Source organism: Stomoxys calcitrans, chromosome 3 (genome assembly GCF_963082655.1).
Source record: "Stomoxys calcitrans chromosome 3, idStoCalc2.1, whole genome shotgun sequence".
NCBI lineage: Eukaryota > Metazoa > Arthropoda > Insecta > Diptera > Muscidae > Stomoxys > Stomoxys calcitrans.
The window spans coordinates 151,875,693-151,903,642 of NC_081554.1; the positions used below are offsets into that span (position 1 = coordinate 151,875,693).

A 27,950-nucleotide genomic window follows, 5' to 3' on the forward strand; every position below is an offset into this window, starting at 1 on the left:
TCTGACCCCCAAATTTGGTATCAGATTACTCCCTGCACTCTTTAAATCCCCTTAGATGTCAGATTCGTACTGCAAAAGTGCTGCCCGGGTTGATGGGTCTCCTATTTATAGCCAAGAACGAATGTCATTTTGCAGGGCGCTAGCAGAGAAGTTTTGCCAGACCGATTTGCACGAAAATTTCAACTGTATTTCAAGCCCAAAATTTGGATATTATCCTGACCGGCCTCTATATGCGCTTCCTGTTTATTTGGAAGTTGAAAGATCCCAGAGCCTTGACTTTAATTTTTGGATATTTGATTTGTACTCTACTCACAAGAACTTTAAAATTGACTGCCACTTTGTCTTTATCAAGGGATTTGTGGTCAATCGTTTCCTCACGGTAGGTTAGTTAAGGTTGAAAAAGAGGGTATAGGATTTAACCCGTCCCATGCCCATACTGGTATACACTTTAGCCAATAATCGGATTATTATGTGCTTTAACATTTGAAAAAGTGTTCTTAATTTTCTTAAACTTCTTCCATCCCCTTTATTTTCTCATTTTTCTGGTGGCCCAGTGGGCCCAGTCGTTGGAGCCTTTTTCTCGCAAATGTCCCATATTAGCATTGGAAGTAATTCAATATCTTGTCATCCTTTCCTCATGCCCTGTACATAGCACCGATAGCTTTTGTATTCTCTATCAGCATCCACTTCGTATTTAGTTTGTCCGGATCACCCCAAACGATCTTCGGATAACTTAGTAACGGTTTCTGCAGAACCTATGAGGATCTCGAGGAATAGGAAACTACAGAAGAGAAGGGGTTTCACTTCAAACTCTTATTGATTTGAAGAATGATATCTGAATTGACTAACGCAAACATTTGCAAATTACTATGCATTTAAGTTAGTGGCGGGCAAATGCACACACACACACTATTACACATATTTGTGTACGCGAACAAGAACCTAAACCCATAGGCTGGGAAATATTACGCACACTAGCACATGTGGCAACACTGATTTAAGTTAATCTGACATATTGAACGGCAGGTATTTTTATGCCCTCCACCATAGGATGGGGGTATACTAATTTCGTCATTCTGTTTATAACCCCTCAAAATAGGCGTCTAAGATCCTATAAAGTATATAAATTCTTGATCGTCAAGACATTTTAAGTCGATCTAGCCAGTCCGTCCACCCGTCTGTCACAAGCACGCTAACTTTCGAAAGAGTAAAGCTAGCCTCTTGAAATTTTGCACAAATACTTTTTATTAGTGTAGGTCGGTTGGGATTGTAAATGGGCCAAATCGGCCCATGTTTTGATATAGCTGCCATATAAATCGATCTCGGGTCTTGACTTCTTGAGCCTCTAGAGGGCACATTTCTCGTCCGATTTGACTGAAATTTTGCATTTAGTGTTTTGGCATAACTTCCAACAACTATGCTAAGTATGGCTCAAATCGGCCCCTTATCATTCAGCTTAAACTTAAATCGGACTGCACTTGTTGATATGAAAGGAGTATCCCCCGATCCTTAATGGAATGAATATGGAAAATTTAGTTAGTTTAGTAATTAGGTTTAAGAAGTGGGTACAGGATTTAATACCTCCAATGCCCCAGCGAGCAAACATCTACCACCATACACTTTGCCACAAATTTGCATGTCATAGTCGTACTCTATTCGCAAGTCACTTTGGTCTCCCAGATTACTACTCATACTCTTTAAGTCTTCGTACTGCAATTTTAAGTATCTTTAACGTCTATTAATATATGTAGCTCTGATCTAAGCCGATTCCCCGAATTGACTTTATAAGCTCATAAGATGATCAAAACTCATATATTTGCATAAATGTTGAGCAAAATCTAAGCTGGTGGTTTCCCAAGATTCGGCCAGGCAAAGCTTTGCATATTTTTTTGTGTTATCATGACGTTTTATATTTTTCCATTGAATAGTCATTAAATTCAAATTCGAATTTTATATCAAACATCTTCCCCTGCATAGACAAAAAAAGCGCTTAACATATTTTCTACTTAATTTTGAAATTGACCTTTTCGAAATGCTTGAATGGCAGTTAGTTTTATGCGATTAGTATGCTCTAAATGCTCATAGCAACATTGAAATCATAATTGGCATTCTTGTCGGAGGTTTGTTATAACAGAAAAAAGAGAGCGAGGTACTTGTATTGTCTTTTTTTGCCATTCGCACATGTTTTAGAATTATTTAATAGTATGGACGATTTCGGCTTATTTCGGCATTCACTTAAATGGTCATTAACCGTCACCATGTCTGATAACAATGAAACAAGTGTATTCACCCCTCTCCCTGTTTCTCTTTTTCTTCACCCGCACTCTCATCAACCTCAAATCAATGTCGAAATTTTTGAGTATTTGAGTTCATTTGCAACAATATTTCGTTTGCTCCATGTGTGTGTGTGTGCGTGTGTGTATGTACGTACATTGACTTTTATATATTTAGCTTAGCAAAATAATACTGGCAGTTTTTTTATAATGTCTTTTCACAAGCAACAGCTACAACAACCAATCTTTGATAAGCATTTTATCTAAAAAGTTTTTTTTTTTTTTTTTAATGAATTCACAAAAGTTGACAGTGTGGAAATGCTTAAGTAGCCATTAGTTATTGGTGGAGACTTGTAGGAATTGCCCTTTAGAGAGTTCCTAAGAGAACTATTGATGAGAATCTTGTATAAAGAGATTAACTCAGTGAAAAAAATTAGGGAGAGGGAGCGAAAAAGGAGAGAGTGAGAGAGAGAGAGTTAGACCGCAAGCTGAGCAAACTAAAGTTCAAATGTATTGTTGTAAGGAGCTGCCACATGCTGTTTGAGAAAAAGTAGGGAAGTATTACAGTATATTTCGCTTATAGTCCACACCGCATAGAGTAGAAATTAAAATATAGTCCAATATGTTAAGTTTTCGCGCCGAATATAGTCGATTTTCTCCTTAATCGTTCGTTACATAGTCAGAGGAGAGTTTAGCATGTCTCCCTATGATGCTCAACTTCTGGCTTCGATTCCTGGCGAGAACATCAGAAAATTTTTAAGCGATGTTTATCCCCTCCTATTGTTGGCAACATTTGTATGGTACTATGCCATGTAAAAACTTCTCAAAGAGATGTCGCGCTGCGGCACGCCCATCGGACTCGGCTATAAAAAGGAGGCCCCATATCATTGAGCTTAAACTTGAATCGGACCGCACTCATTGGTATGTGAGAAGTTTGCCCCTGTTCTTTAACGGAATATTCATGGGCAAATTTGCATTTGAGAGAGCAAGATATGGACAAAACTATATGCTAGTATGGAGCTCTGAAGAAAGCGATTAAACGGAAATAGCAGATTACATTCGTGCAGCTTGCAACTCGTTTTAGACCGCCGACTAAGTGCAATAGTCAATGTAAAAGGATATCATATAGAGCAAAAGTAAATTGATGCTGCTGTTTAAATTACGAAGGTGGCTCCAAAAGTAGCTGTCCTAACAAAGGAAACAACACAAATTTGGGATATATTTCTTAATTTTTCATTACTATCTCCTTTTATCTCGATGAGGTTTTCCAGCGATTTTCAATTGCTATTTGTATTAAGAACTGTTTGCTTCTCAAAGTAGCTATCAATCGTAATTTCCACTTCTTCTATGATTTTTCCGCCAAGTAATTTTTCATGTTTGGAATCAAAACAATAATCCGAGGAGGCTAAATCGTGAGAATAAGGTTCGTGCCAAAGCAATACGATCTTTAATTTACGGATCTAATCCATCGGAATGGTGGATATGAACGGCGCTGTTGCTGTTGTATTGAGAGTACACGCGGCACCCATCTTGCGTACAGCTTTCTCATGATCAAATTTTGGGGCAATATGCGATATACAGCATTTTTTATAATGCCTGTGACTTTAACGATTAACTGTCAAGGTCGTCCAATACCATATTGTTGTTGCTTTTTTACCGTTTCAACAGGTCGATCGCTACTGTGTTTGCCATGCTAGTTCGTACGGCCTCATTTAATCTCATCCTACCAATATATAATGGTTGTAAACGAAGGCCCAGATTCCCCTAAAGTAGAATCTAGCTTTGTTTTTATATTGTTGGGACTGAGATCTTTCAAATGAGAGATTTGCGTTACATATTGGTGACCAATTTTTCCATATTTACGAATTCACTGAGATCGTTTACTTGGCAATACTTCAATAAAAGAACTAAAAACATATGTTTTTGAATGTTGGCACTTTTCACGAAAATATTTATTTTTTTCATACTACTACCGCCATCTATATGTCAAATCGACCATTTCTTGCGACCTTCTTCGTAGAATTCGAACATTACCGATAGTGATTCTCAAATTGTTTGCGAGGATCGGTACCATTTTCGCTGCATAGAAAAAAAAAAACAAGTAAAAGTGAGCTAAGTTCGGCCGAATCTTATATACCCTCCACCATGCGTCGCATATATCAAGTTCTTTGCCCGGTATCTCTTTATGGGCAAGTAAAATATATTGGATAAGAAAAACTATGCTATTGGAGCTATATCAGGTTATGAACCAATTCGGGCCATATTTGTCTTGGATGTTGGAGACAATAGCAGATGACATTGTGCAAAATTTCGACCAAATAGGATAAAAATTGCGCTTTAATAAGGCTCAAGTTGCACGTATGTCATAGAAACTGTCACTGTGCCAAATTTCAGGCAAATTTCTAAGTTTCAAATACAATATACAAACGCGCGGCCCTTGAAGCTATCAATCACACCTAATATGATTGAAAAGTTTTTACATGGCAAAGTACCTTAAAAATTTAGCCAGCATTAGGAGGGGATAACCATCGCTGAAAAATTTTCTGATGGTCCTGCCAGAATTCGAATCCAGGCGTTCAGCATCATAGGCGGACATGCCCCATTAATTTGATCAATTCATTGCGTAATTGAAACCATGATGTTTTTAAGGCTGGAGGTTAGTAACCCGCTGACAGTCCCCGAACATGTTTCCTAGTGTAAGAATTGTCAAATGTGTTGATATTGTGACATAACGTATGTTTAATGGAGCTACCCCAGGTTATACCACGGAGAGGTTATTGTGCAGGGTTAAGGTGAGGATGCAACCATGATTGGCCTGGACTTTGCCAAGTTAAAGCTGTTTGGAACAGTTACTTGGTATCCCTAATTGGCTTTATCCATTCCTACTTGAGAAATATTCTTGCCATTCTTGTATTCTTTGCTAAAACACTCTTTCAGAAGACACAGCCTGTTATTTGAGCAAACATTTTGCTATTTTCAGTGACAAATTTATTCAAGTGTAAATTTTAAAATATTTTTTATCTATTTTTAGCAGTCGCCTGCTTCCTACTATAAAAATTACAAATATGGCATCTCTGTTTTTGTAAGGCATTTCACATGTTACTTCTGTCATATGCTCTACAATTAAGAGAATCCGAGGGATTGGGAGCACAAGAGCACAATATTATTTTGCCTTGTCAATGTGTGTGTGTGTATTTTATTATGTATGTACTGTATATACTTTGATATCTGTTTTGCTATGTTATTGTTGTATGGCGTATAGTGAGCATTTGAGGCTTGTTGGCTAAAATATTGAAAACTCTGCCGTCAGTCCACATCAAATGATGAAACTGTGCTCATCTCGCAGAAGCTCTAATCTGCTAAATATTGTGATTGATCAACGTCTTAGAATTGACACCTGTCGATATCTAATCGAGATACTATCGCGACGCATAACGGGCGAATAAAGCGGATACACGCTCCAAAAAAACAGCGGCAACTATTCTGTTCTGGCATATACCCATTGTGAAAACGGTTATTATTAATTCAAACCTAGAATAACGTCAAGAAAAGATAACAACAAGAAGAAGAGGAGAGCAAACAACTCGAAAGCAAAGCAAATCAAGTGCAGGAATTGAAACTATTCCATGGGCAAAAGATAAAGAAGCGAAACGAGCTCCGAAAAAAAGAAGAAAAACAGCCAAGAACGTAAGGCATTTCCAAAACAAAATTCGCAACGAATGAAATGAAAAGTTGGAAGAGACGGGAAAATCTTTGAAGAAGGCAAATAACAGCAGAAAGAAAATCGCATAATACAAGGCATTTTCAAAAAAAAAAGTGATATACTAAAGAAAGTAAAAAAAAGAAAACAAAAATTAAAGTCTCACAAAATCCAGTGAAAAAAATTGAAATAAAATTTAAAAATAAAAAAATATTTTCAAAAAGTGTAAAGTTTGGTTTTCAAAACAAAAAAAGAGTTTTCCATAATATTTATGTGTAAAAAAATTAGTGTCTATAGTGCTTGAAAAAAATATTTTTTTAATCACAAGCTCACTTGTGGGAAAATTAACATCTTTGTAATTTTCTTAAAAGATTAAAAAAACGGAAAAAAACGCCTCAGTGAGACTTTTATCAACTTTGTGGATTTTCCTTTGTTTTCTACGTCTCCCCCTTACATCCATCCACCAAACGCTTTTTGGTTTTATTAACTTTTGCGTTTTAAACCTACCTATCACCACCACCACAGTTTGTTTTTCCTTTGCTTTGTTTTGATTTTCACACAAACCAGGTAATTAATTGCGGAAAATCCCAATGAAAATTTTCATTTTTTTTCACTTTTTACCAATCTCCATGGAGAAAAATAAAATCACAAATTACCATAATCATGATTACGACCAATGGCATCATCACCATCACAGCTCGCTCTCTTCTCAGTTTTGTGTATTGTAGTTGGTTAGTAGTGAAAGTTGAAGTTTTGGCAAATGTATTTGTTTTTCACACTTTTTTTGTGAGTCAATTTTAGGGGGATTTTTCTGGTTTCTTGAAAGCATTGTATGCTCTGAAATTGTCAGTATATCCCACTGTCACACAGACATGCAGTCTCTTGTTATCTCTAATCAGATCCAATATTAACACTAAATTTATAGTGACTTGAGTGATTGAAGTGCTAGCTTAACATGTAAAGCAACCATCGACCGGGTTTGTCCCGGGGGGAGGGGCCCAGACCCAAACACCCTTAACGAAAGTTTTATTTGACGATCATGACAATATGGGACTCAAATGAAAGGTATTCGGGATTAGATTATGAATATGGTCAGGAAGTAGGAATAGGCTCTGTAATTTATTGATAACGGAAGTGGCGGACCCTCCACCGCTACCTCAAAACACCACCCAAAATCAAAAGTGGACCCTTAAGGACAATATGGGTATCAAATTCAAAGTATGCGAGAGTAGATAACGAATCTGTCATACAAATTCATGTCTAATTATAGGGGTTCACCCCAGCCCCCAAAAAGGCCCAAAATAGGCACATTAACCAATCACGGATATATGGGCCTCGGTTTGTTTGATCCGTATAGAGTGAAAAACGGCAAAACCGATTTTCTCCAAATTTTCGCATATTGTGTAGGTTGGTCTGGAAGGAAACATTGGCTATATAATTTTTCGGTATCGGAAGGGGGACGGACCCTCCCCCTTATGCCAAAAACACAACGCAAAATCAAAAGTGGACCGATCGGGAAAATATTGGTATCAAATGAAAGGTATTGGAGAGTAGAATGCGAATATGGTATTGAAATTTGAGTCCAAGTAACCAGAGGGCCGCCAAAGCCCAAAACTTCCCCAAATAGACATATTGAACGTTCATTTCAATGTGGGGCTCAAATGAAAGAAATTCGAGAGTAGATTTTGAATCTGGCATACAAAATCAGATCGAAGTATAGGGGGTCACGCCACTCCTCAAAAACGCCATTAGACCTATTATGACCATATGATACTTGGCTGGACCGATTTTCTCAAAGTTTTCATAGATTGTGTACGTTTGTCTGGAATATCGGGTGGAGGCGGACTCTCCCCCTTACCCAAAAAACGCCACCCATATCCGAAAGTGGTCCGATGGGCACAATAAGGGATTCAATGAAAAGTATTGGAGCCCAGAAAACAAATATGGTATTAAAATTTGGGTCCAAGTACCCAGCGGGCACCCCCAACCCCAAAACTCCTCTAAGTAGATATATTCGAAGTTCATGTCAATATGGGACTCAAATGAAAAGTATTAGGCAGTAGATTACAAATATGGCATAAAAAATTAGGTCGGAGTAGGGAGTTAGGCGAACTCCCATCGCCCACCCCCAAATACCCCCAAACGGGCATATTAGCCGACTACTAGAAGACTATTAGGAGATTACGAATATGACATTAAAATTTGCTTAAAAGTCTGGGTAGCGCTTTTCCTCCTAAAGATACAGCGGTCAAAAAAAGGATTCATCATTCAATGTTTTTTTTTTAATAAGTCTACAAAAGACAATTGGAATAAAAACATATTAAACTAATGATGCAGTAGTGCTTGTGTGATATATATGTACACAATTTCATTGTTTTTAAAGAAAAAAATAGTATTTATTGGAACAAAAAGGGCCATTTTACAGCTGAACACAAAAAATTAAACAAAAAAAGTATTCATCATTGCAAAAAAACAAAAAAATAAATAACATAATTTAAAAAAATGAATACTTTGTTATTCGACCACCGCGTCTTATAACTTCTTTTAAACGGTTTGACATCGATTGGACTAATTTAGCGGTTATATTTTGGTCTATATTAGTCCATTCCTCCATTATCACCTGTTGCATTTGACTCTTGCTCGAAAAATTGCGCGTTCTCAATTTGCGTTCGAGATGTTCCCAAAGATGTTCAATTGGGTTCAAGTCGGGACTTTGAGGAGGAGTTTTAATGACTTTGGGGCAGTTATACAGCATCCACATCTTGGTATTTAAAGCAGAATGTTTGGGGTCATTATCTTGATAATATTGAAAGTTATTACCAAGCCCAAGTTTTACAGCACTATCTTTTAAATTCCTCTTTAAAATGTCAATGTAATACTTATGATCCATTACTCCATTAATAATTTCAAGATTTCCCGCTCCTGAAGCCGCCATACACCCCCAAACCATTAAACCACCTCCACCATGTTTTACAGTAGCAACTGTGTTTCGTTCTTCAAGCTCTGTATTTGGTTTTCTGTACACTATGACCTTTCCATCGCACCCAAAATGATTAAACTTGCTCTCGTCTGCAAAAATGACTGTTTTCCAAAATGATTCGGGCTGTTTTACATACATTTTTGCGAAGTTTAGCCTTTTCACTCGGTTTATTTTATTTATAAAGGGCTTCTTACGTGCAGTTCTTCCTCTGTAACTATGCCTTTTGAGTGTATTTCGAATTGTTTGTGTAGTAACTTCCTTCCCTAAATATTCCATAGTGTTTTTACGAAGAATGGTCGCATTTGTCTTCGGAGTTTTCTGAACTTGCCGCACTAGCCAACGCACATCTCCAACTGAAAGTGCTTTTGGTCGACCAGATCTTGGTTTATTGTCAACAGTTTTCGTTTCTGTCCACTTTCTGATGATGGATTGTATAGTAGATCGTGGTCTATTTAATATTTCACTGATAGTTTTTTGAGTTAAACCATTCCTGTGGTGTTTTATTATCAAAACTTTTACCTCATCAGAAACCTCGTTTTGCTTACGACCCATTTTGACAAAAACTATATTTTCAATGAAATTAAATATTTGCTGTCAAGGGCAAAGCCTCCTTTACTAAATAAAACAGAAAAGGGGGATTCCCAAATAATATTTGAATTTGACTTTGATGATAGCACATCAATGATGAATACTTTTTTTTGTTCTGTTTTTGGTGTTATTATATAAAATTGCATTTTTTGCGCTAATTAAATTTATTTTTTGAATTTATTTTAAAACATATTACGAAAAATAAACTATTGCATAAAACTGCATTATATGTTTACTTTAAATTTTCTTCAATTACCCAAAATAAGTGAATTTATTATCAATTTTGCTAATGATGAATACTTTTTTTGACCGCTGTACGTCAAATGGGTTACTTGACCCATTATGACAATATGGGACTCAAATGAAAGGCATTTGAGAGTAGAAAACGAATTTGATATCCAACTTTGGAGTCAAGTGTTTTGGGGTACGCCCTAAAGCATCCCCTCAACTGAAATTCATTTCCGTTGGGAATAAAGAACGAATTTGATATCAATTTTCAGTAAAAAGCCCCAAAACACCCTGCAAACGGTTCATATTTACAGGCCATGGGAATATGGAGCTCAAATTTAAGGGATTTGGAAATACAGCACGAATTTGATATACATATTTGAGTCGAAATGTCTGAGGTGCCATCCCTCCCCTAATGAGAACATTACCCAAAGAAGGAACATTGCCACCAGGAACCTAAAGGGACAAATTCTGAGACATCAATGAGTGCTTTCCGATTCAAGTTTAAACTCAATGATAAGGGACCTTTTTTTATAGACGAGCCCGAACGGCGTTCCGCAGTGCGACACCTCTTTGGGGAAAATTTTTTAAATGACCTTGCATGGCATTGTACCTCGCAAATGTCGCCAACATCAAGAGGGGATAAACACCGCTTTGTTCGATGTTCTCGCCAGGATTTGAACGCGTTCAGCGTCATAGGCTACAATGGCACGAATTCGATATCCCCATTCAGAGCGAAGTGTCCCCACCCTAAAAAGATATTAGAGAGTTAAAGAAGGCGCAGCGGAGCGGGTCCGGTTTGGCTAGTCCTATATATAAAAATCTATTTGGGTTTGTTTGTTTGTATGTTTGTTCGTGCGTTCCTTATAGACTTAGCAACGGCTGAACCGATGATCCCGTGGTGAAAATAGGTTACTACATTTTTCGATATCTGAAGGGGGAGCGGACTCTTCCCCTTACCGTAATTTTCAGAAACGCCAGATCTCGGTGATGAGCGGCGCGATTTAAGCTAAATTTTTATGCTCTCATATAGTAGCCTAAAAATAAAAATTTGGTATCCAAATTTCGGATGGGTTACCTCGGGGGGCCGCCCCACCCCCAAGACCTACCAAATATATATTTTCACCAATCACGACAATATGTGACTCAAATGAAAGGTGTTTAGGATAAGAAAACATATCTGATATCCAATTGTCGGACCAAGTGTTTGGGGGACCACCCCAACCCCAAAAACACCCCTAAATCGGACATATTTTCCTACAATGGCAATATGGGACTCAAATGAAAGGTATTTGCGAATGAAATACGAATCTTATATTCATATCTGGGACCACGTTTCTTGGGGGTCAACCCCTTCCCCAAAACACCCCCAAACAGGACTTATTTACTGACCATGGCAATATGGAGCTTTAATAAAAGGTATTTGAGTGTAGATTACGAATCTTATATCCAAATGTGGGACCAAGTGTTTATGGGGCTGCCCTTCCAAAAACACACCCCAAAGAGGACGAATTTTTGACCATAGGAATATGGGGCTCAAATGAAAGGTCTTTGAAAGTAAAGCACGAATCTGATATCAATGTTCGGGAAAAGTGTCTGTGGGGCCACCTCACCCCCATAACACCACCCAAATAGGAAGTATTTGCTGACCATTGCTATATGAGGCTCAAATAAGAGGTATTTTAGAGAAGAACACGAATCTGATATACATTTTCAGGGCCATATCATTAAGTGACCGCCCACCCCCAAAAAACCTCCCAAACCGGACATGTATCCTGACTGCGAAATTGTGGGGCTCAAATGAAAGGTATTGGGGAGTAGACCTTGAATCTGATATCAACATTCGGGACAGACTGTCTAGAGGACGTCCCACCCCCATAACAAACCCCAAATAGGACGTATTTGCTCATCATGAATATTTGGGTTTTAAGAGAGCGGATTTCGACATTGGTAGTTTTTAGGGGCCCATACCCCAAACCGGACATATTTGCTGACTTTTCCAATAAGGAGAATTTGATATAAAATTTTGAGGCCAATGGCAATATGGGGTTGAAATAAATGATATATAAATATATTGGGTTGCCCAAAAAGTAATTGTGGATTTTTTAAAGAAAGTAAATGCATTTTTAATAAAACTTAGAATGAACTTTAATCAAATGTACTTTTTTTTACACTTTTTTCCTAAAGGAAGCTAAAAGTAACAGCTGATAACTGACAAAAGAAAGAATGCAATTGCAGAGTCACAAGCTGTGAAAAAATTTGTCAACGCCGACTATATGAAAAATCCGCAATTAACTTTTGGGCAATCAATATGAGAATAGATCACGTTGCTGATATATTTTCCGGGCTTAGTGTTTGGGGGACCACCCCAATCCCCAAAACACCCTTAAATCGGGCATATTTATCGACCATGTCAATGTGGAGCTTAAATGAAAGGTATTGGGGGATAGAGCAAGGTATTGGGGGATAGAGCAAGAATTGATTCCCACTTTCGGGACCAATTTTCTGGGGGTCTACCTCTTTCCCAAAATACTGTCTTTTACTGACCATCGCAATATGGGACTTCAATAAAGGTATTTGGGAGTAGAATACGAATTTGATATCCAAATGTAGGTCCATGTGTTAAGGGCATTACCCCTACCCCAAAACACCCCACAAGGGTAAAAATTGTTCGACCATGCCAATATGTGGCTCAAATGAAAGGTATTTGAGATTAGAAAACGAATTTGATAACCAATTTTGGGACCATGTGTTTGGGGGACGCCTCATCCTGTAAACTCTCCTCAAAACCAATGGCAATATGGGGTTTAAATAAATGGTATTTGAGCGAAGAGCACGGTGCTGATATTTATTCAGGGCCAAGGGTCTGGGGGACCACCTCACCCCCGAAAGCACCCCTAAATCAGACATGATGAGAATATCGGGCTGAAATGAAGTATTTTAAGAATGGAGTACACCGTACATTCAAACTCAAATTCGTAGTCCAATAAAGATCATATGGGATTTTCGTAGCATGGTATATCACTAAAAGCTCTATCATTGTCGAAAATAAATATTCCAAGGAAAATTTTGTTCCATATAAAGGGTGATTTTTTTGAGGTTAGGATTTTCATGCATTAGTATTTGACAGATCACGTGGGATTTCAGACATGGTGTCAGAGAAAGATGCTCAGTATGCTTTGACATTTCATCATGAATAGACTTACTAACGAGCAACGCTTGCAAATCATTGAATTTTATTACCAAAATCAGTGTTCGGTTCGAAATGTGTTCATTCACCGTAACGTTGCGTCCAACAGCATCTTTGAAAAAATACGGTCCAATGATTCCACCAGCGTACAAACCACACCAAACAGTGCATTTTTCGGGATGCATGGGCAGTTCTTGAACGGCTTCTGGTTGCTCTTCACTCCAAATGCGGCAATTTTGCTTATTTACGTAGCCATTCAACCAGAAATGAGCCTCATCGCTGAACAAAATTTGTCAAAATTTGAACACATTTCGAACCGAACACTGATTTTGGTAATAAAATTCAATGATTTGCAAGCGTTGCTCGTTAGTAAGTCTATTCATGATGAAATGTCAAAGCATACTGAGCATCTTTCTCTTTGACACCATGTCTGAAATCCCACGTGATCTGTCAAATACTAATACATGAAAATCCTAACCTCAAAAAAATCACCCTTTATTATAAAAGAAGTCGTAGCGGAGCGGGCCCGGTGCGGTTAGTTAATTATAAAATAACGCCTCGACATCGATACCGGGCTGGGTTCATATCAAATCTTATTTGGATATAACTGCCATATGGACTGATTTCACGATTAAAGATACTGCACCCTTGAAGGCGCATTCATCAGTCGATTTCACTGAATTTGTTATAATGAATTATATTAAGTCTGTCGACATCTGTTTGGAGAATGGTCTATTTATATAGGACCATATTTTGATATAGCTGTCATATAGACCAATCTCCCGGTTTACGATCTTGAACTTATAAAAGGGGCTTGCTTTACCGGATTTTGCTGAAATTTGGAACAATGGGTTGCATCAAGCTTTTTGACATCTGTGCCGAGTGCGGCTTATATGGGATAATATTTGCATATTACTGGCATATAGACCGAGGCCAAGGGCCTTATTAAACAAACTTGATGAAGATTGGAAATAGGTTTATTTGACAGAGTTACTTTATAGAACTGTCAAATAAAAGTATTTCAAATCTATTGTACATTAAGTTTTGTGAAAAAGGCTGTATGACTTTAAACCAGAATTTAAAGCCTTCGGCTCATGAAAGGCGCCCATATTATCAGATTTTGCTATAACTGGAATCATATTTGGTTATATGTAGCTGCCATATAGACCGATTTCTCGATTTAATGTCTCGGGGGCCCATAAAAAGCCAAAAAGACTTTAAAGCTTTTCTCTATAACATTTACTTGTTAGTAAATGTCATATTCAAATACAATGCCCTATTGATTTTTTCTGGGTGTACAATGCCCCATATTGAAAATGTTTCTTTTGTTCGTATTCCCTCTTCATCTTCTTATATACATGGCACACTTTTTTCATTATGCATATTTATTATTTTTTTTTTATATATTTTTTCACAGAATCCAGAATCATATGATTTCCATTAATTGAAATGATTCCTTGTCATTGCTTTTCGTTCTTGTTGCTGTCGCTCTTCTTCCCACAGAGAAGCCTCAAGGCATCTTTCGATTATTTTGTTTTTTTTTCGTATTTTTTTCATTGTTGCTCAGTCATTAAGAGCTCAGCAGAGTAGTATGTTATCAATTAATTTATATTAATTTTAACGATAAAGCGTGAATTGTGTTTTTTTACATGTCATTTACATGAATATTTTTTTGTTTAATGTTTTGTGTTTTATTTTAGATTTTTTCTTTCTATACCCTCCACCATAGGATGAGGGGTATACTAATTTCGTCATTCTGTTTGTAACTCCTCGAAATATTCGTCTGAGACCCCATAAAGTTTATATATTCTTGATCGTCGTGACATTATGAGGCGAACTAGCCATGTCCGTCCGATCCGTCTGTCCGTCCGTCCGTCTGTCCGTCCGTGTGTCTATCGAAAGCACGCTAACTTTCGAAGGAGTAAAGCTATCCGCTTGAAATTTTGCACAAATACCTTTTATTAGTGTAGGTCGGTTGGGATTGTAAATGGGCCATATCGGTCCATGTTTTGATATAGCTGCCATTTAAACCGATCTTGGGTCTTGACTTCTTGAGCCTCTAGATGGCGCAATTCTTATCCGATTTGGCTAAAGTTTTGCACGAGGTGTTTTGTTATGATATCCAACAACTGTGTAAAGTATGGTTCAAGTCGGTCCATAACCTGATATAGCTGTCATATAAACCTATCTGGGGTCTTGACTTCTTGAGCCACTAGAGGACGCAATTCCTAACCGATTGGAATGAAATTTTGCACGACTTATTTCGCTATGACTTCCAACAACTTTGCTCAATATGGTTCAAATCGATCCATAACCTGACATAGCTGTCATATAAACCGATCGTGGGTCTTGACTTCTTGAGCCTCTAGAGGGCGCATTTCTTATCCGAATGGAATGAAGATTTGCACGACGTGTGTTTTTATGACTTCCAACAACTGTGCTAGGTATGGTTGAAATCGGTCAATAACCTGATAAAGCTGTCACATAAACCGATATGGGGTCTTGACTTCTTGAGCCTCTAGAGGGCGTAATTCTTATCCGATTTGGCTGAAATTTTGCACGAGGTGTTTTGTTATGATTTCCAATAACTGTGCCAAGCATGGTTTAAATCGGTCCAAAATCTGGTATAGCTGCCATATAAACCGATCGTGGGTCTTGACTTCTTGAGCCTCTAGAGGGCGCATTTCTTATCCGAATGGAATGAAGATTTGCACGACGTGTGTTTTTATGATTTCCAACAACTGTGCTAAGTATGGTTGAAATCGGTCACTAACCTGATAAAGCTGTCATATAAACCGATATGGGGTCTTGACTTCTTGAGCCTCTAGAGGGCGTAATTCTTATCCGATTTGGCTGAAATTTTGCACGAGGTGTTTTGTTATGATTTCCAATAACTGTGCCAAGTATGGTTTAAATCGGTCCAAAATCTGGTATAGCGGCCATATAAACCGATCGTAGGTCTTGACTTCTTGAGCCTCTAGAGGGCGCAATTCTTATCCGAATGGAATGAAGATTTGCACGACGTGTGTTTTTATGACTTCCAACAACTGTGCTAAGTATGGTTGAAATCGGTCAATAACCTGATAAAGCTGTCATATAAACCGATATGGGGTCTTGACTTCTTGAGCCTCTAGAGGGCGCAATTCTTATCCTATTGGAATGAAATTTTGCACGACTTGTTTCGGTATGACTTCCGACAACTTTGCTAAGTATGGTTCAAATCGGATGATAACCTGATATAGCTGCCATATAAACCGATGGTGGGTCTTGACTTCTTGAGCCTCTAGAGGGCGCATTTCTTATCCGAATGGAATGAAGATTTGCACGACGTGTGTTTTTATGACTTCCAACAACTGTGCTAAGTATGGTTGAAATCGGTCAATAACCTGATAAAGCTGTCATATAAACCGATATGGGGTCTTGACTTCTTGAGCCTCTAGAGGGCGCAATTCCCATCCGATTTGGTTGAAATTTTGCACGAGGTGTTTTGTTATGACTTCCAACAACTGTGAAAAATATGGCTCAAATCGGTCCATAACCTGAAATAGCTGCCATATAAACCGATCTGGGATTTTGAGTTCTTGAACCTGAAAAAGGCCTAATTTTTATCCGATTTGGCTTAAACTTTATACAAATGCTTCTTCCATGACCTCCAACATATGTGGCAAATATGGTCTGAATTGATCTTTAGGATGATACAGCTCCCCTTTAAACCTATCTCCCTATTTTACTTCTTGAGCCCCTAAAAGTCCAAATTCTTATTCGATTTGGCTGAAATTTTACACATATACTTCGATACTGTGGTCTCCAACATTCAATTCAAAGCAATTCTTTTCTTATATCCTTTGTTTATCTTAAAAGAGATACCGGCAAAGAACTCGACAAATGCCATCCATGGTGGAGGGTATATAAGATTCGGCCCGGCCGAACTTAGCACGCTTTTACTTGTTTGTTCTCTTATTCTCTGGCAATTTCTATGGTGAATTCGTCACCGATTTGGGGTTTGCTTTTATAACAATGAGCGCTCTTTTAAACTTTTGAAATGTTTTTTATTTTGTTTTGTTTTTTATATTTTTTTGCATTTGAACATCGTCTCAAGTTCAAGTAAACGACCTTTTTCCTAATTTTTCATGTCTCGCCTTTTTGTCGTTTTCGAGAAGCGGCAGCAGCAACAGCAATGTGAACTTTGCAAATGGGGAATGAACGTGAGTTCTGGTTTTTTTTTTTGGTTGTGCCATTTGACGAGTGATACCGAATAAATTATTTAAATTTATTTTTTTTTTTGTGGTTTGTCTTATTTATTTTTTTTTTGGTTTTTGCTACTAAACACGTTTTTTATGTACTATGTTCGCTTAAAATGTGGGTGGGGATTTTTGGGGATTTTTTTTTTCTTTTCATTTCTTCATAAATTTATAAACATATATTTGTTTTTGGTTTTTTCCCCTTTTAAACTACATTCGTTTATTTGTTTTTGTGCGTATATGCTTTATTTATTTTTTTCTTTTTTGAAATAAGAACAAAAAAATCTTTGAGAATCTATGAGGTGTAAAAAGTTTGTGAAACTAAGTAAACAAACTGCGTTTTGGCCAAAGGTGATGTTTGCAATAATTTCGCATAGAGAGAATGCAAACACTCATGATGCAGCAGCGAATGTCAAAATTTTACGTTTTTAAAAAATAGCACAGTGGGAAACAAACAAAAAAAAAAGTGAAATTCAGTCGGACATTTTTGAACAGATCTGCATTTCTTGACGAAGTATAAAACTTCAGGCCGCAAAAATAGCCACCTTAGTCCTAAATCTAACCTAACTTAACTTTGATTAAGCTTATAGTTTTTCAAAATGGACTTATTTTTATACCCTCCACCATAGGATGGGGGGTATACTAATTTCGTCATTCCGTTTGTAAAACCTTGAAATATGCGTTTAAGACCCCATAAAGTATATATACTCTTGATCGTCATGACATTCTAAGTCGATGTAGCCATGGCCATCCGTCTGTCCAAAGAACGCTAACTTTCGAAGGAATAAAGCTAGACGATTGAAATTTTGCACAAATATATCTTACTAGCAGAACCGGGCCCGCTCCGCTGCGCCTTCTTTTACCTTATATGGAACAAAATTATCCTTTGAATATTTATTTTCGACAAAAAAAAAGCTTTTAGTAAAATGTCATGCTACGAAAAAAGTATATGCATATCGCTTGACTAGCAATATAACAAAATAAGTGCCTTTATCTGAATTCCATATAATCTTTATTGGACCACGAATTCCCTCGAAGGGTTTAATGCCATTCAAAAAAAAACTTTATTTCCGCCCGATATTCTCATGATGTCCGATTTAGGAATATTTACGGGGGTGAATATTGGCATTGGACTCCAAATTAGATTTTAAATTCGTTTTCTAATCTCAAATACCTTTCATTTAAGCCCCTTATAGCAAAAGTCAGGAAATATGTCCGGATTGAGGTATGGTCCCCAAAAACTATGAATATCGAGCTCCTCTGTCTTGAAGACCAAAATTGTCTTGGTGAGCAATTACGTCCTATTTGGGGGTTTTTATGGTGTTGTGACGTCCCCTGGACAGTTGGTTCCGAATGTTGATATCAGATTAGTGGTCTACTCCCAAATACCTTTCGTTTGAGCCCCAAATTTCCATAGTCGGCAAACATGGCCGGTTAGGGGGATGAGGCGGCCACTCAGTGACTCGGCCTTGAAATTATATATTAGATTCGTGTCCTACTCTAAAATATCTCTTATATGAGCCACATATTGCAATGATCAGCAAATACTTCCTATTTGGGTGGTGTTATGGGAGTGGGGTGGCCCAATAGCAACTTTTTCCTGAATATTGATATCAGATACGTGCTTAACACCCAAAGACCTTTCATTTGAGCCCCATATTGATATGGTCGTAAATTTTTCCTCTTTGGGGCATGTTTTTGAGCAGGGGCGGCCCCCCAAACACTTGATTCCACAACACTTGAGCCCCATATTGCCATGGTCAGTAAATAAGTCCTATTTGGGGGTGTTTTGGGGATGGTGTGGCTCCCAGAAACTTGGTCCCACATTTGGATATAGAATTCGTATTCTACTCGTTAATACCTTTCATTTGAGTCCCATATTGCCATGGTGGATACATATTTCCGATTTAGGAGTGTTTTTGGGGGTTGGGGTGGTCCCCCAAACACTTGGTCCGACAATTGGATATCAGAAACGTTTTTCTAATCTTAAATACCTTTCATTTTAGTCCCATATTGTCGTGATTGCTCTATATATATATATTTTGTAGGTTTTAGGGGTGGAGCGGCGATTCAGGTACCCCATCTGAAATTTGGATACCAAATTTTTGTTTTTAGGTTACTGTAAGAGAGCACAAAAAATTTCGCTTGAATCGCACCACCCATCTCCGAGATCTGGCGTTTCTGAAAATTAGGGTAAGGGGGAGAGTCCGCTCCCCCTTCAGATATCAAAAAATTTAGTACCCTATTTTCACCACGGGATCATTATGCACCATCTGTGAAAATCGGTTCAGCCGTTTTTGGGTCTATAAGGAACACACAAACAAACAACCTGACAAACAAACACAAATTGATGTTTATAAATACATAAGATTAATGTAGGTCGGCTGGGATTGTAAATGGGCCAAATCGGTCCATGGTTTGATATAGCTGCCAAATAAACCGATGTGGGGTCTTGACTTCTTGACCATCTAGAGGGCGCAATTCTTATCCGATTTGGCTGAAAATTTGCACGTGGTATTTCGGTATCACTTCCAACAACTGTGCGAAATATGGTCCAAATCGGTCCATAACCTGATATAGCTGCCATAGCTGAGTTCTTGAGCCTCTAGAGAGCGCAATTCTCATCCGATTTGGTAGAAATTTTGTACAATGGCTTCTCCCATGCGTGTTCAATGCGTGTTCATTTACTATCCGATTTCGCCGAAATTTGGGGCAGCGAGTTGTGTTAGGCCCTTCGAAATTCTTCTTCAATGTGGCTCAGATTGATCCAGATTTGGATATATCTGCCATATAGACCGATCTCTCGATTCAAGGGTTTGGGGCCATAAAAGGCGCATTTTTTGTCCGATTTCGCCGAAGTTTGGGACAGTAAGTTATGTTGGGCTCTTCGACATTTTTCTGCAACTTGGTCCAAATAGGTGCAGATTTGGATATAGCTGCCATATAGACCGTTCTCTCGATTTAAGGTTTTCGGGCCATAAAAGGCGCATTTTTTGTCCGATTTTGCCGAAGTTTGGGACTGTGAGTTTTATTAGGCTCTTCGACATTTTTCTGCAACTTGTCCCAAATCGGTCCACATTTGGATATAGCTGCCATATAGACCGATATCTCGATTTAAAGCCTTGGCCCATAAAATGCGTATTTATTATCCGATTTCACTGAAATTTGACACAGCGACGTATGTTAGGCTTTTCGCTATCTGCATCGTATATGGTTAAGATCGGTTTATTTTTTGATATAGCTACTAAAAAGACCAATATTTTGTTATACACAATTGAACAATTACTTGTACTTATTACTATTGGGTCGAAATGGGAACATATTTCGATAGAGCTTCTATGGGGCATAAGGTATGCATTTTTCATTGGATTTTGACGAAAGGTGGTCCCGAGGTGGTGGCATCCAAAGTTCGGTCTGGGCGAACTTACGCATTTTTACTTGTTATTCATATATTAAATATATTTTTATTTTTTTATATATTAAATATATTAATAAATATTTTCATAATTTTTTAAGAACACATTACTAATATAACACCAAACAAAATAAAATTATTAAGTTTTTCGAATTCAACTCCATCTACATAGACACTTCATATTTTGGTTTTCACAAATAATTTTTGTTTTTTTTTTAGAATTATGTTATCTTCCCACCTCTTCAAAATACATTTTAAACCCGAAACTCTTCCAAATAGTAACTCATAGCTCCTCTTAATAAATCTAATTTTTCTCACGCAGGACCAAATTTAGTATGGAAGTTCTTCCTTTATCACTCTGCTAATCAATTGAACTGTAAATTTTGTAAATACTTACAACAAAAAATTACCAAGCATATATTGAAAATTCCAATTGTCTAAAATACAATACAATAGTGGGAGAGAATATTGCAAAGACTGATTTGTGTATATTTTTGTGAAAAACAAAATTTCTTATAAAAATCTTAAATTAAAAAAAAAGAAAAAAAAAATACAAAAACCAAAGAAATTTAATTAAATTGCTCAAAGTAGTTTTAAACAAAATTTAAAATTGTTTGTGTATAATAATTTACCATAAAAAGGACTCAGTCATTGTTAAAATCAATTATTATCTCAGGATTGTTTAAGAATTACTAACAACGTTGCAGCTAAAAGGTAAGAATTCATGGGTAATATGAAAAAATTTTAAAAAATATTTTGAAAATAAAAAAAAGATATATTTAACATTTGGAAATATTAACATACTCCGTGAAATGTATAAACCTTTTGAAATATTACTAAAATCGAATGAAAATAAATTTTTCATCAAAATCTAAACAAAAAAATATTTTATTAAAAAAAACTTTTTATATAAAAAAAATATTGTTTTACAATTTAAATTCCCAAATAATGCAAAACATCAATTTTGCCCATGAACATTACAGTGAGTATCTGTGGGGATACTTCTCTTATATCAACGATAAGGCACCTCTTTTTCATTGCCGAGTCCAAACGACGTGTGGCAAAGCGATACCACGTGTCTGAATACCTGAAAAATGTCAAAAGTTAGGGGATAACCCTAGCTGAAACATTTTTTTTGAAGTTTTCGCTAGGATTTGAACCCAGGCCGATATGCTTGCTCTACCAATATTCATTCCAAATACTGTTCAGTCAATAATAGACATAGCCCCTATATAATACTACAGCTCCTTGAGCACCTTAGAAGGCATTCACTCTTCGATCTGCTTTAAAATAATCCTGAACAAAAAGGTGTTAATTTCCAGCAAAATCCATGGTGATTATATCCAAGATTCAGCTCGGCTAAACGTTGTACGTTATTTCTTAAGCTCGACTCCTCTCTTAAGAGGTTGATAGAAACATATCTTAGGGCAAAGATCCCTGGAAAATACCTGTCGCGGCAGCAGCATGCATGTAGTAAAGTTAAATCCACTGAAACAGCCCTTTACGACCTAGTCGGTTACATAGAGGGGTCTCTCGCTGTCAAGGAATATACAATGATAGCATTTTTTGACATTGAAGGTGCTTTCAATAATGTAAAACCGAAGTCAATTATGAAGGAGTTAGTCAACTCTACCGTAAGAAAATTTATTAACTTACTTACTAAAAGGTGCATTACGGCAGGCTTGTGATCTGTGGATCTAAAAAGATGGGCAGCAGAGGAACACCTCAAGGAGGTGTACTGTCTCCTCTACTTTGGAATTAACACTTTATTATTCTCTCTGAAAAAAAGGCGCAAAAGTGGTCGCGTATGCTGATGACGTGGCAATTGCGGTTAGGGTTAAGTTTCCCATCACTCTATACTTCAGGAAGCTCTACGTGCAGCAGCGAAGTGAACTACCGAAAGTGGTCTTGGAATAAATCCGTGCAAGACAGAAATAGTTCTTTTCAGCTGGAGATACAAGTTGCCTACAATGGAACCTGTCTCCTTGGGTGGAGAGAATGCCTTATTTACAGAAAGCGCAAAATACGAGGGTGTTTTGCTGGACAGGAAAGTGAACTTCAATTCCAACATTTAAGAAAGGGCAAGAAATACAACTCTTGCCCTATACACCTGCAAGAGAGCCATTGGCAAAAGTTGGAGATTTAGACCGCATGTCATGCATTGGATATGTTCTGTAGTTGTCAGACCTATATTGCTATATGGTGTTGTGGTCTGGTGGACGGCGATTCAAAAGTTCACCTACTGTTCAAAAGTAAACCGGATCCAAAGGATGGCTTGTTTGTGCATTAAAGCCGCACCGAGGACGACACCATCTGATGCACTGAATTTGATGCTACATCTTATGCCTCTGGACATTGTGGCTACCCAAATTGCAGCGACCACTGTCGTGAAGCTAAGGGATTTTTCTCATTGGTCATGTGGCGGCTACGGACACTGTGTTATCCTTGATACAATATTCGATGTTCCAGCCAGTGTGGGTTACATCCTACCTGAACCGCTGTTTGATAAAATATACTGTACCACTATTCCTGATAGAGCCGATTGGAACTACGATATCCATGGTAACAGAAGTTACATAGACTTCTATACGGATGGTTTCAAACTCAACGACCAGGTGGGCTTTGGAGTGTACTCTAAAGATCTAGAACTGGTCATATCGAAAAGCTCACCCGACCACTGCAGTGTGCATCAAGCGGAGATACTTGCAATTAAGAAAGTGGTGGAATGGCACCGACGATTGGCAGAAATATCTTCTCAGACAGCCAGGCAGCCCTTAAAACCCTGGAGAACGTATTTCTGAACACAAAAACCGCCCTCGACTGTTGCAGATCTCTCAACGAGATTGCTGAACAGCTCAAAAGTCAACTGTTCGGGGTGCCGGGCCTCAGAGATATCCCAGGGAATTGTAAAACGGGCGAGCTTGCGAGACTAGGAGAGACTATAGAATACTTTCTGTTTGTGTGTCCCGCACTAGCAGTAAGAAGGAGTTCCACTATAGGTTCTCATTTCTTTGGATGTGAACATCCGCCAGTTATTGGGCTTTTTAAAGCGATCTGAACGGTTCAAAGGTAGAAAATAGAATGCATCTTCCTTCTTCTGTTCCTGCGGTACCACAATGGACGAAAATGTCTTAGTGAGTCTGATGGCAGACTGCCACTTAAAACTAACCTAAGCGCGACTCCACTTTGGTGAAAAAAATGTTAATTAGTTGTTTATATTCAATTCTATAGCATATTTTTAGGCTTTTGTCACTTAAATCTAGCCTAAGCTCGACTCCACACTTCAGTGAAAAAAAAATAAAATAAAAATAAAAAAAAAAAATAATAACTAAGCTCGACTCCACACTTCAGTGAAAAAAAAAATATTTAGTTGTTTACATTAAATTCTATAGCATATTTTTAGGCATTGTCATATTATTAGCCATTATTAGCCATCCTCTAATTTACGCAATGATTGTTGATAACCTGTGTGTGTGTCCCGCACTAGCATTCAGAAGGGGTTTCACTTTAGGTTCTCGTTTCTTTGAGAACCTGTCTTATTTAGTGGATGTGAACATTCGCAAGTTATTGGGCTTTTTCAAGCGATCTGGATGGTTCAACGGTGGGAACTGGAAGGCATCTTCCTTCTTCTGTTCCTGTGGTATCACAATAGACGAAAACGTCTAAGTGTGCCTGATGGCAACTGCCACTTAAATTTAACCTAAGCTTGACTCCACTTTGGTGAAAAAATAATTAAATTAGTTGTTTAAAGTAAATTCTATTGTATATTTTTAGGCTTGTGTGCATTGTAATAAACGTAGCATATAATCACACTCTCATTATTAGCCATCCTCTAACTTACACAATGATTGTTGATAACCTGTTATGCAAAAGCAATTAACCTCGAGGTTAATTATTTATTTACAAGAGTTTCATCAATTAGATATTATTATGACGTTTTCTTGGGGCCAGACCGAGTTATTATTCTCCCATGGTGATAGACAAACAATTTCAATGATTTATTTACATTATTTACTTTGTTGATGTTTACAATAAATCACAAATATCCTACAAAATAGTGCATTGGAAACAATAAAATTGATATAAATTATTTTGTTATCGACATGTTAGCGAACATTTTGTTGTGCATATGACCATGTGGTCGATATACGTGTCTGTGCATACGTATGGGTAATGGTGGTGGCCTTTATAAATTGTTGCCCAATGACGTCTATTAAAATTTTATTTTCAGTTCCGTTTTGCTCTTTTTTGGAAAGCATTTGCTACTAAAACGATATGGACAGGCCCTGCCAAAGGTTCAAAGTTCAAGTTCATTGGAAATAACATCCACGTTTTTGGCTCACACTTAAAATTGCAGGTTTTGTGTTAGTCGTAATCAATTTTCACATAGACCACTGAGAAATGCATATTTTTTTGCGCTGCATATTCAAATTTCTTAAGAAATGTCGATATTTGTTCTAAAACAAATTTAAACAAATTGTTTACATTTAAACTTTTTAATAGTTTCACTTTGTTTTGCTGCCCATTAAGGCGATTTCATATTTGCCTGCTTCTCCCATTCATTGGGTGCACTCAAGCAAAAACCGTTCATCATCAACTCACATAAAATAGTTTTAAAAAGATGAAGGCTATTTGTTGCATTTAGCCTTACACCATTTCCTTTGCTCCCCTCAGACGTATAAGTAATGTGTAATTATGACATTTCTTTATAATATCCCATAAATATTCATTTTGCAAATTGTATTTTTATGTAAAATATGGCATGTCATTTACATGTTCATATTTGAACGAAATGCCCAAATGATTCTTTTAAATTTTATTTTTCTCAATGGACACATGTCAACGATTCTGTTCTTCTTCTTCTTATGTTGTTTGTAATGCATCATTCTCTCGCATTTTTTTTTTAATATAATGAGATTTAATGGACCCGAATGTATCTTTTCACATTTGGGATGATAGTGAATGAAAATGACATCAAATACTAAATTGAGGAGTGGCTGGCTATTAACGGTAGCTGTAAATGTGGGTTCATATAAACAAATACATATGTACATATATAGATTCTATGCAGAATATCGAAAACTAAATGGCCTATTTAGCCATTAAAAGGAAACTGTTTTTATACACACAAAAGGATAATTAGCAAGTAAAAGCGTGCTAAGTTCGGCCGGATCGAACCTTATACACCCTCCAACATGGATCGCATTTGTCGAGTTCAAGATACAAGATTGGTTTATATGGCAGCTATATCGCAACATGGACCGATATATCCAATTTACAATCCCAACCGACACTAATAAGAAGTATTCTTGCAAAATTTCAAGCGGCTAGCTTTACTCCTTCGAAAGTTATCGTGCTTTCGACAGACGGACGAACGGGCGAGCGGGCAGACGGATGGACGGACAGACGGACGAACATGGCTAGGTTGACTTAATATGACGTACTGAGATATCTCTATTCATTTTTTGCTTAGAAACGAAGTGAAAATTTCTTGAAATGCCGAGGTGAACAACTTTAGAGGCCAGCCAAAAGGCGCTGGGATAAACTAGGGATTTGAAATTTTGCAAACATGGGACCCCCAATTTATCCACCTGCTCTTTAGCATATGGTTTATCCAGTCTCTAAGGACCCAGTACTGATCTAAGGGTTAGATCAATGTGTCGTCCGGCACATCATTAAACGTCCCCTCGATGTCAATGCATACCGCCAGTGTGTACGTTGCGCGGGTCCCAGGAAATAAATATAAGGGAGAAAGTGGCAGAGGGCACGCCAAAGGGGGCATTTTATCGCCACTCCTTTAGGTCACCACCATAAATGACCTATTACGGATGCTGACTGAGGAGTAATTTTAACCGGTCTGCTACGCAGACGAATTTATTATACTTCTAAGAGGTGAGGATCCGACACAGCTATACAGAAGGGCCGAAACGGCCTTGCATATGGCATTGACTGGGCTAGACCCAGCGGTCTCAATGTTAACCCAGAGAAGACTGAAATATATGTCCGTGAAGATAAATTTGAATATAACTTAGCCAAGACACAAACCTGTCATTTTAACAGAGCTATGTTAAATGTTAAACAGAGCACTGTTAACTAATTTTCTTTTGTATTTTAAATAATAAAAATCATTTTAAGCATTTTCTCACCAAATATTTTCTGAAATCACTTGCTAAAGAATTTATCTACAACTATAAAATGCTTAATAATAGCTAAACCCTCAAACCTCTATGAGGTTAACTCGAAGCCTTTCGGGTGGACGCAGTCCGAGTTAAGGGCGTGGGCGACGTGGGCGATGCGAACGTTGGTAGGACGATGAAAGTCCTATGGGAAGACTGGGATCGTGAGAAGACGATAATTTTATTGAAAGGAAGCAAGAAAGAGTTCACTATAGCTTTCGGTGCAGCAAGTGCAAGCATGAGTAGGGCATGTGGGTAAGATGATGAGACATAAGAGCATTTTCTATGCCATTGCCCGGCTTTCGAGGCTAACAGACACCGGAACTTAGGTGGGAACACAACACCGGACATGAACCAACTTAGGACCGTGGTATGGAATACAATTAGCGATTTTGTAAGTAGCGCGGAATTCCTGACATAGATTTTCTTTCGATGTTACTTTTTAATAATTAGAGCTACAACAAGCCGATTACTAGCATAGGTGATGTCCGTAGTGGCATTGGGGGATTAATATCAGCTTCATCTTTTCAACCTAACCAATGTAGTATACCAATATCGTCATTCTGTTTGTAACTCCTCAAAATATTCGTCTAAGACCCCATAAATTATATATGTTCTTGATCGTCATGACATTTGAAATCGATCTAGCCATGTCCGTCCATCCGTTTGTCTGCCGAAAGCACGCGGCCACCTGATCAATACATTCAAGAAGACTACAATTCTGAACCTTGATGGATATAAATATATTTATATAGTTTATTAATTTTTTTTTTTTTTTGCTTTAAAGCTTACAATTATTTGTTTATTTTTTCACATTTTTTTGTACCCACCACCGAAGGATGGAGGTATATTCATTTTGTCATTCCGTTTGCAACACATCGATATATCCATTTCCGACCCTATAAACTATATATATTCTTGATCAGCGTAAAAAATCTAAGACGATCTAGACATGTCCGTCCGTCTGTCTGTTGAAATCACGCTACAGTCTTTAAAAATAAAGATATTGAGCTGCAACTTTGTACAGATTCTTGTTTGTCCATAAGCAGGTTAAGTTCGATAAAAGCCACATTTATTATCCGATTTTGCTGAAATTTGGGACAGTGAGTTGTGTGAGGCCCTTCGACATCCTACGTCAATTTGGTCCAGATCGGTCCAC

General features: G+C 37.5%; 1 protein-coding gene across 1 annotated transcript in view; it reads left to right on the top strand.

Moving 5' to 3' along the window:
* Positions 1–5,561: 5,561 nt before the first annotated feature.
* LOC131996372 (uncharacterized) overlaps positions 5,562–27,950 on the top strand; it is a 38,761-nt gene continuing 16,372 nt past the window's right edge. Inside the window, exon 1 of the mRNA XM_059365991.1 lies at positions 5,562–6,540. Coding sequence (XP_059221974.1) covers positions 5,594–5,719 — 126 coding nt within the window. The 5' untranslated portion in view covers positions 5,562–5,593 and the 3' untranslated portion in view covers positions 5,720–6,540. The remainder of the gene's footprint in view (positions 6,541–27,950) is intronic.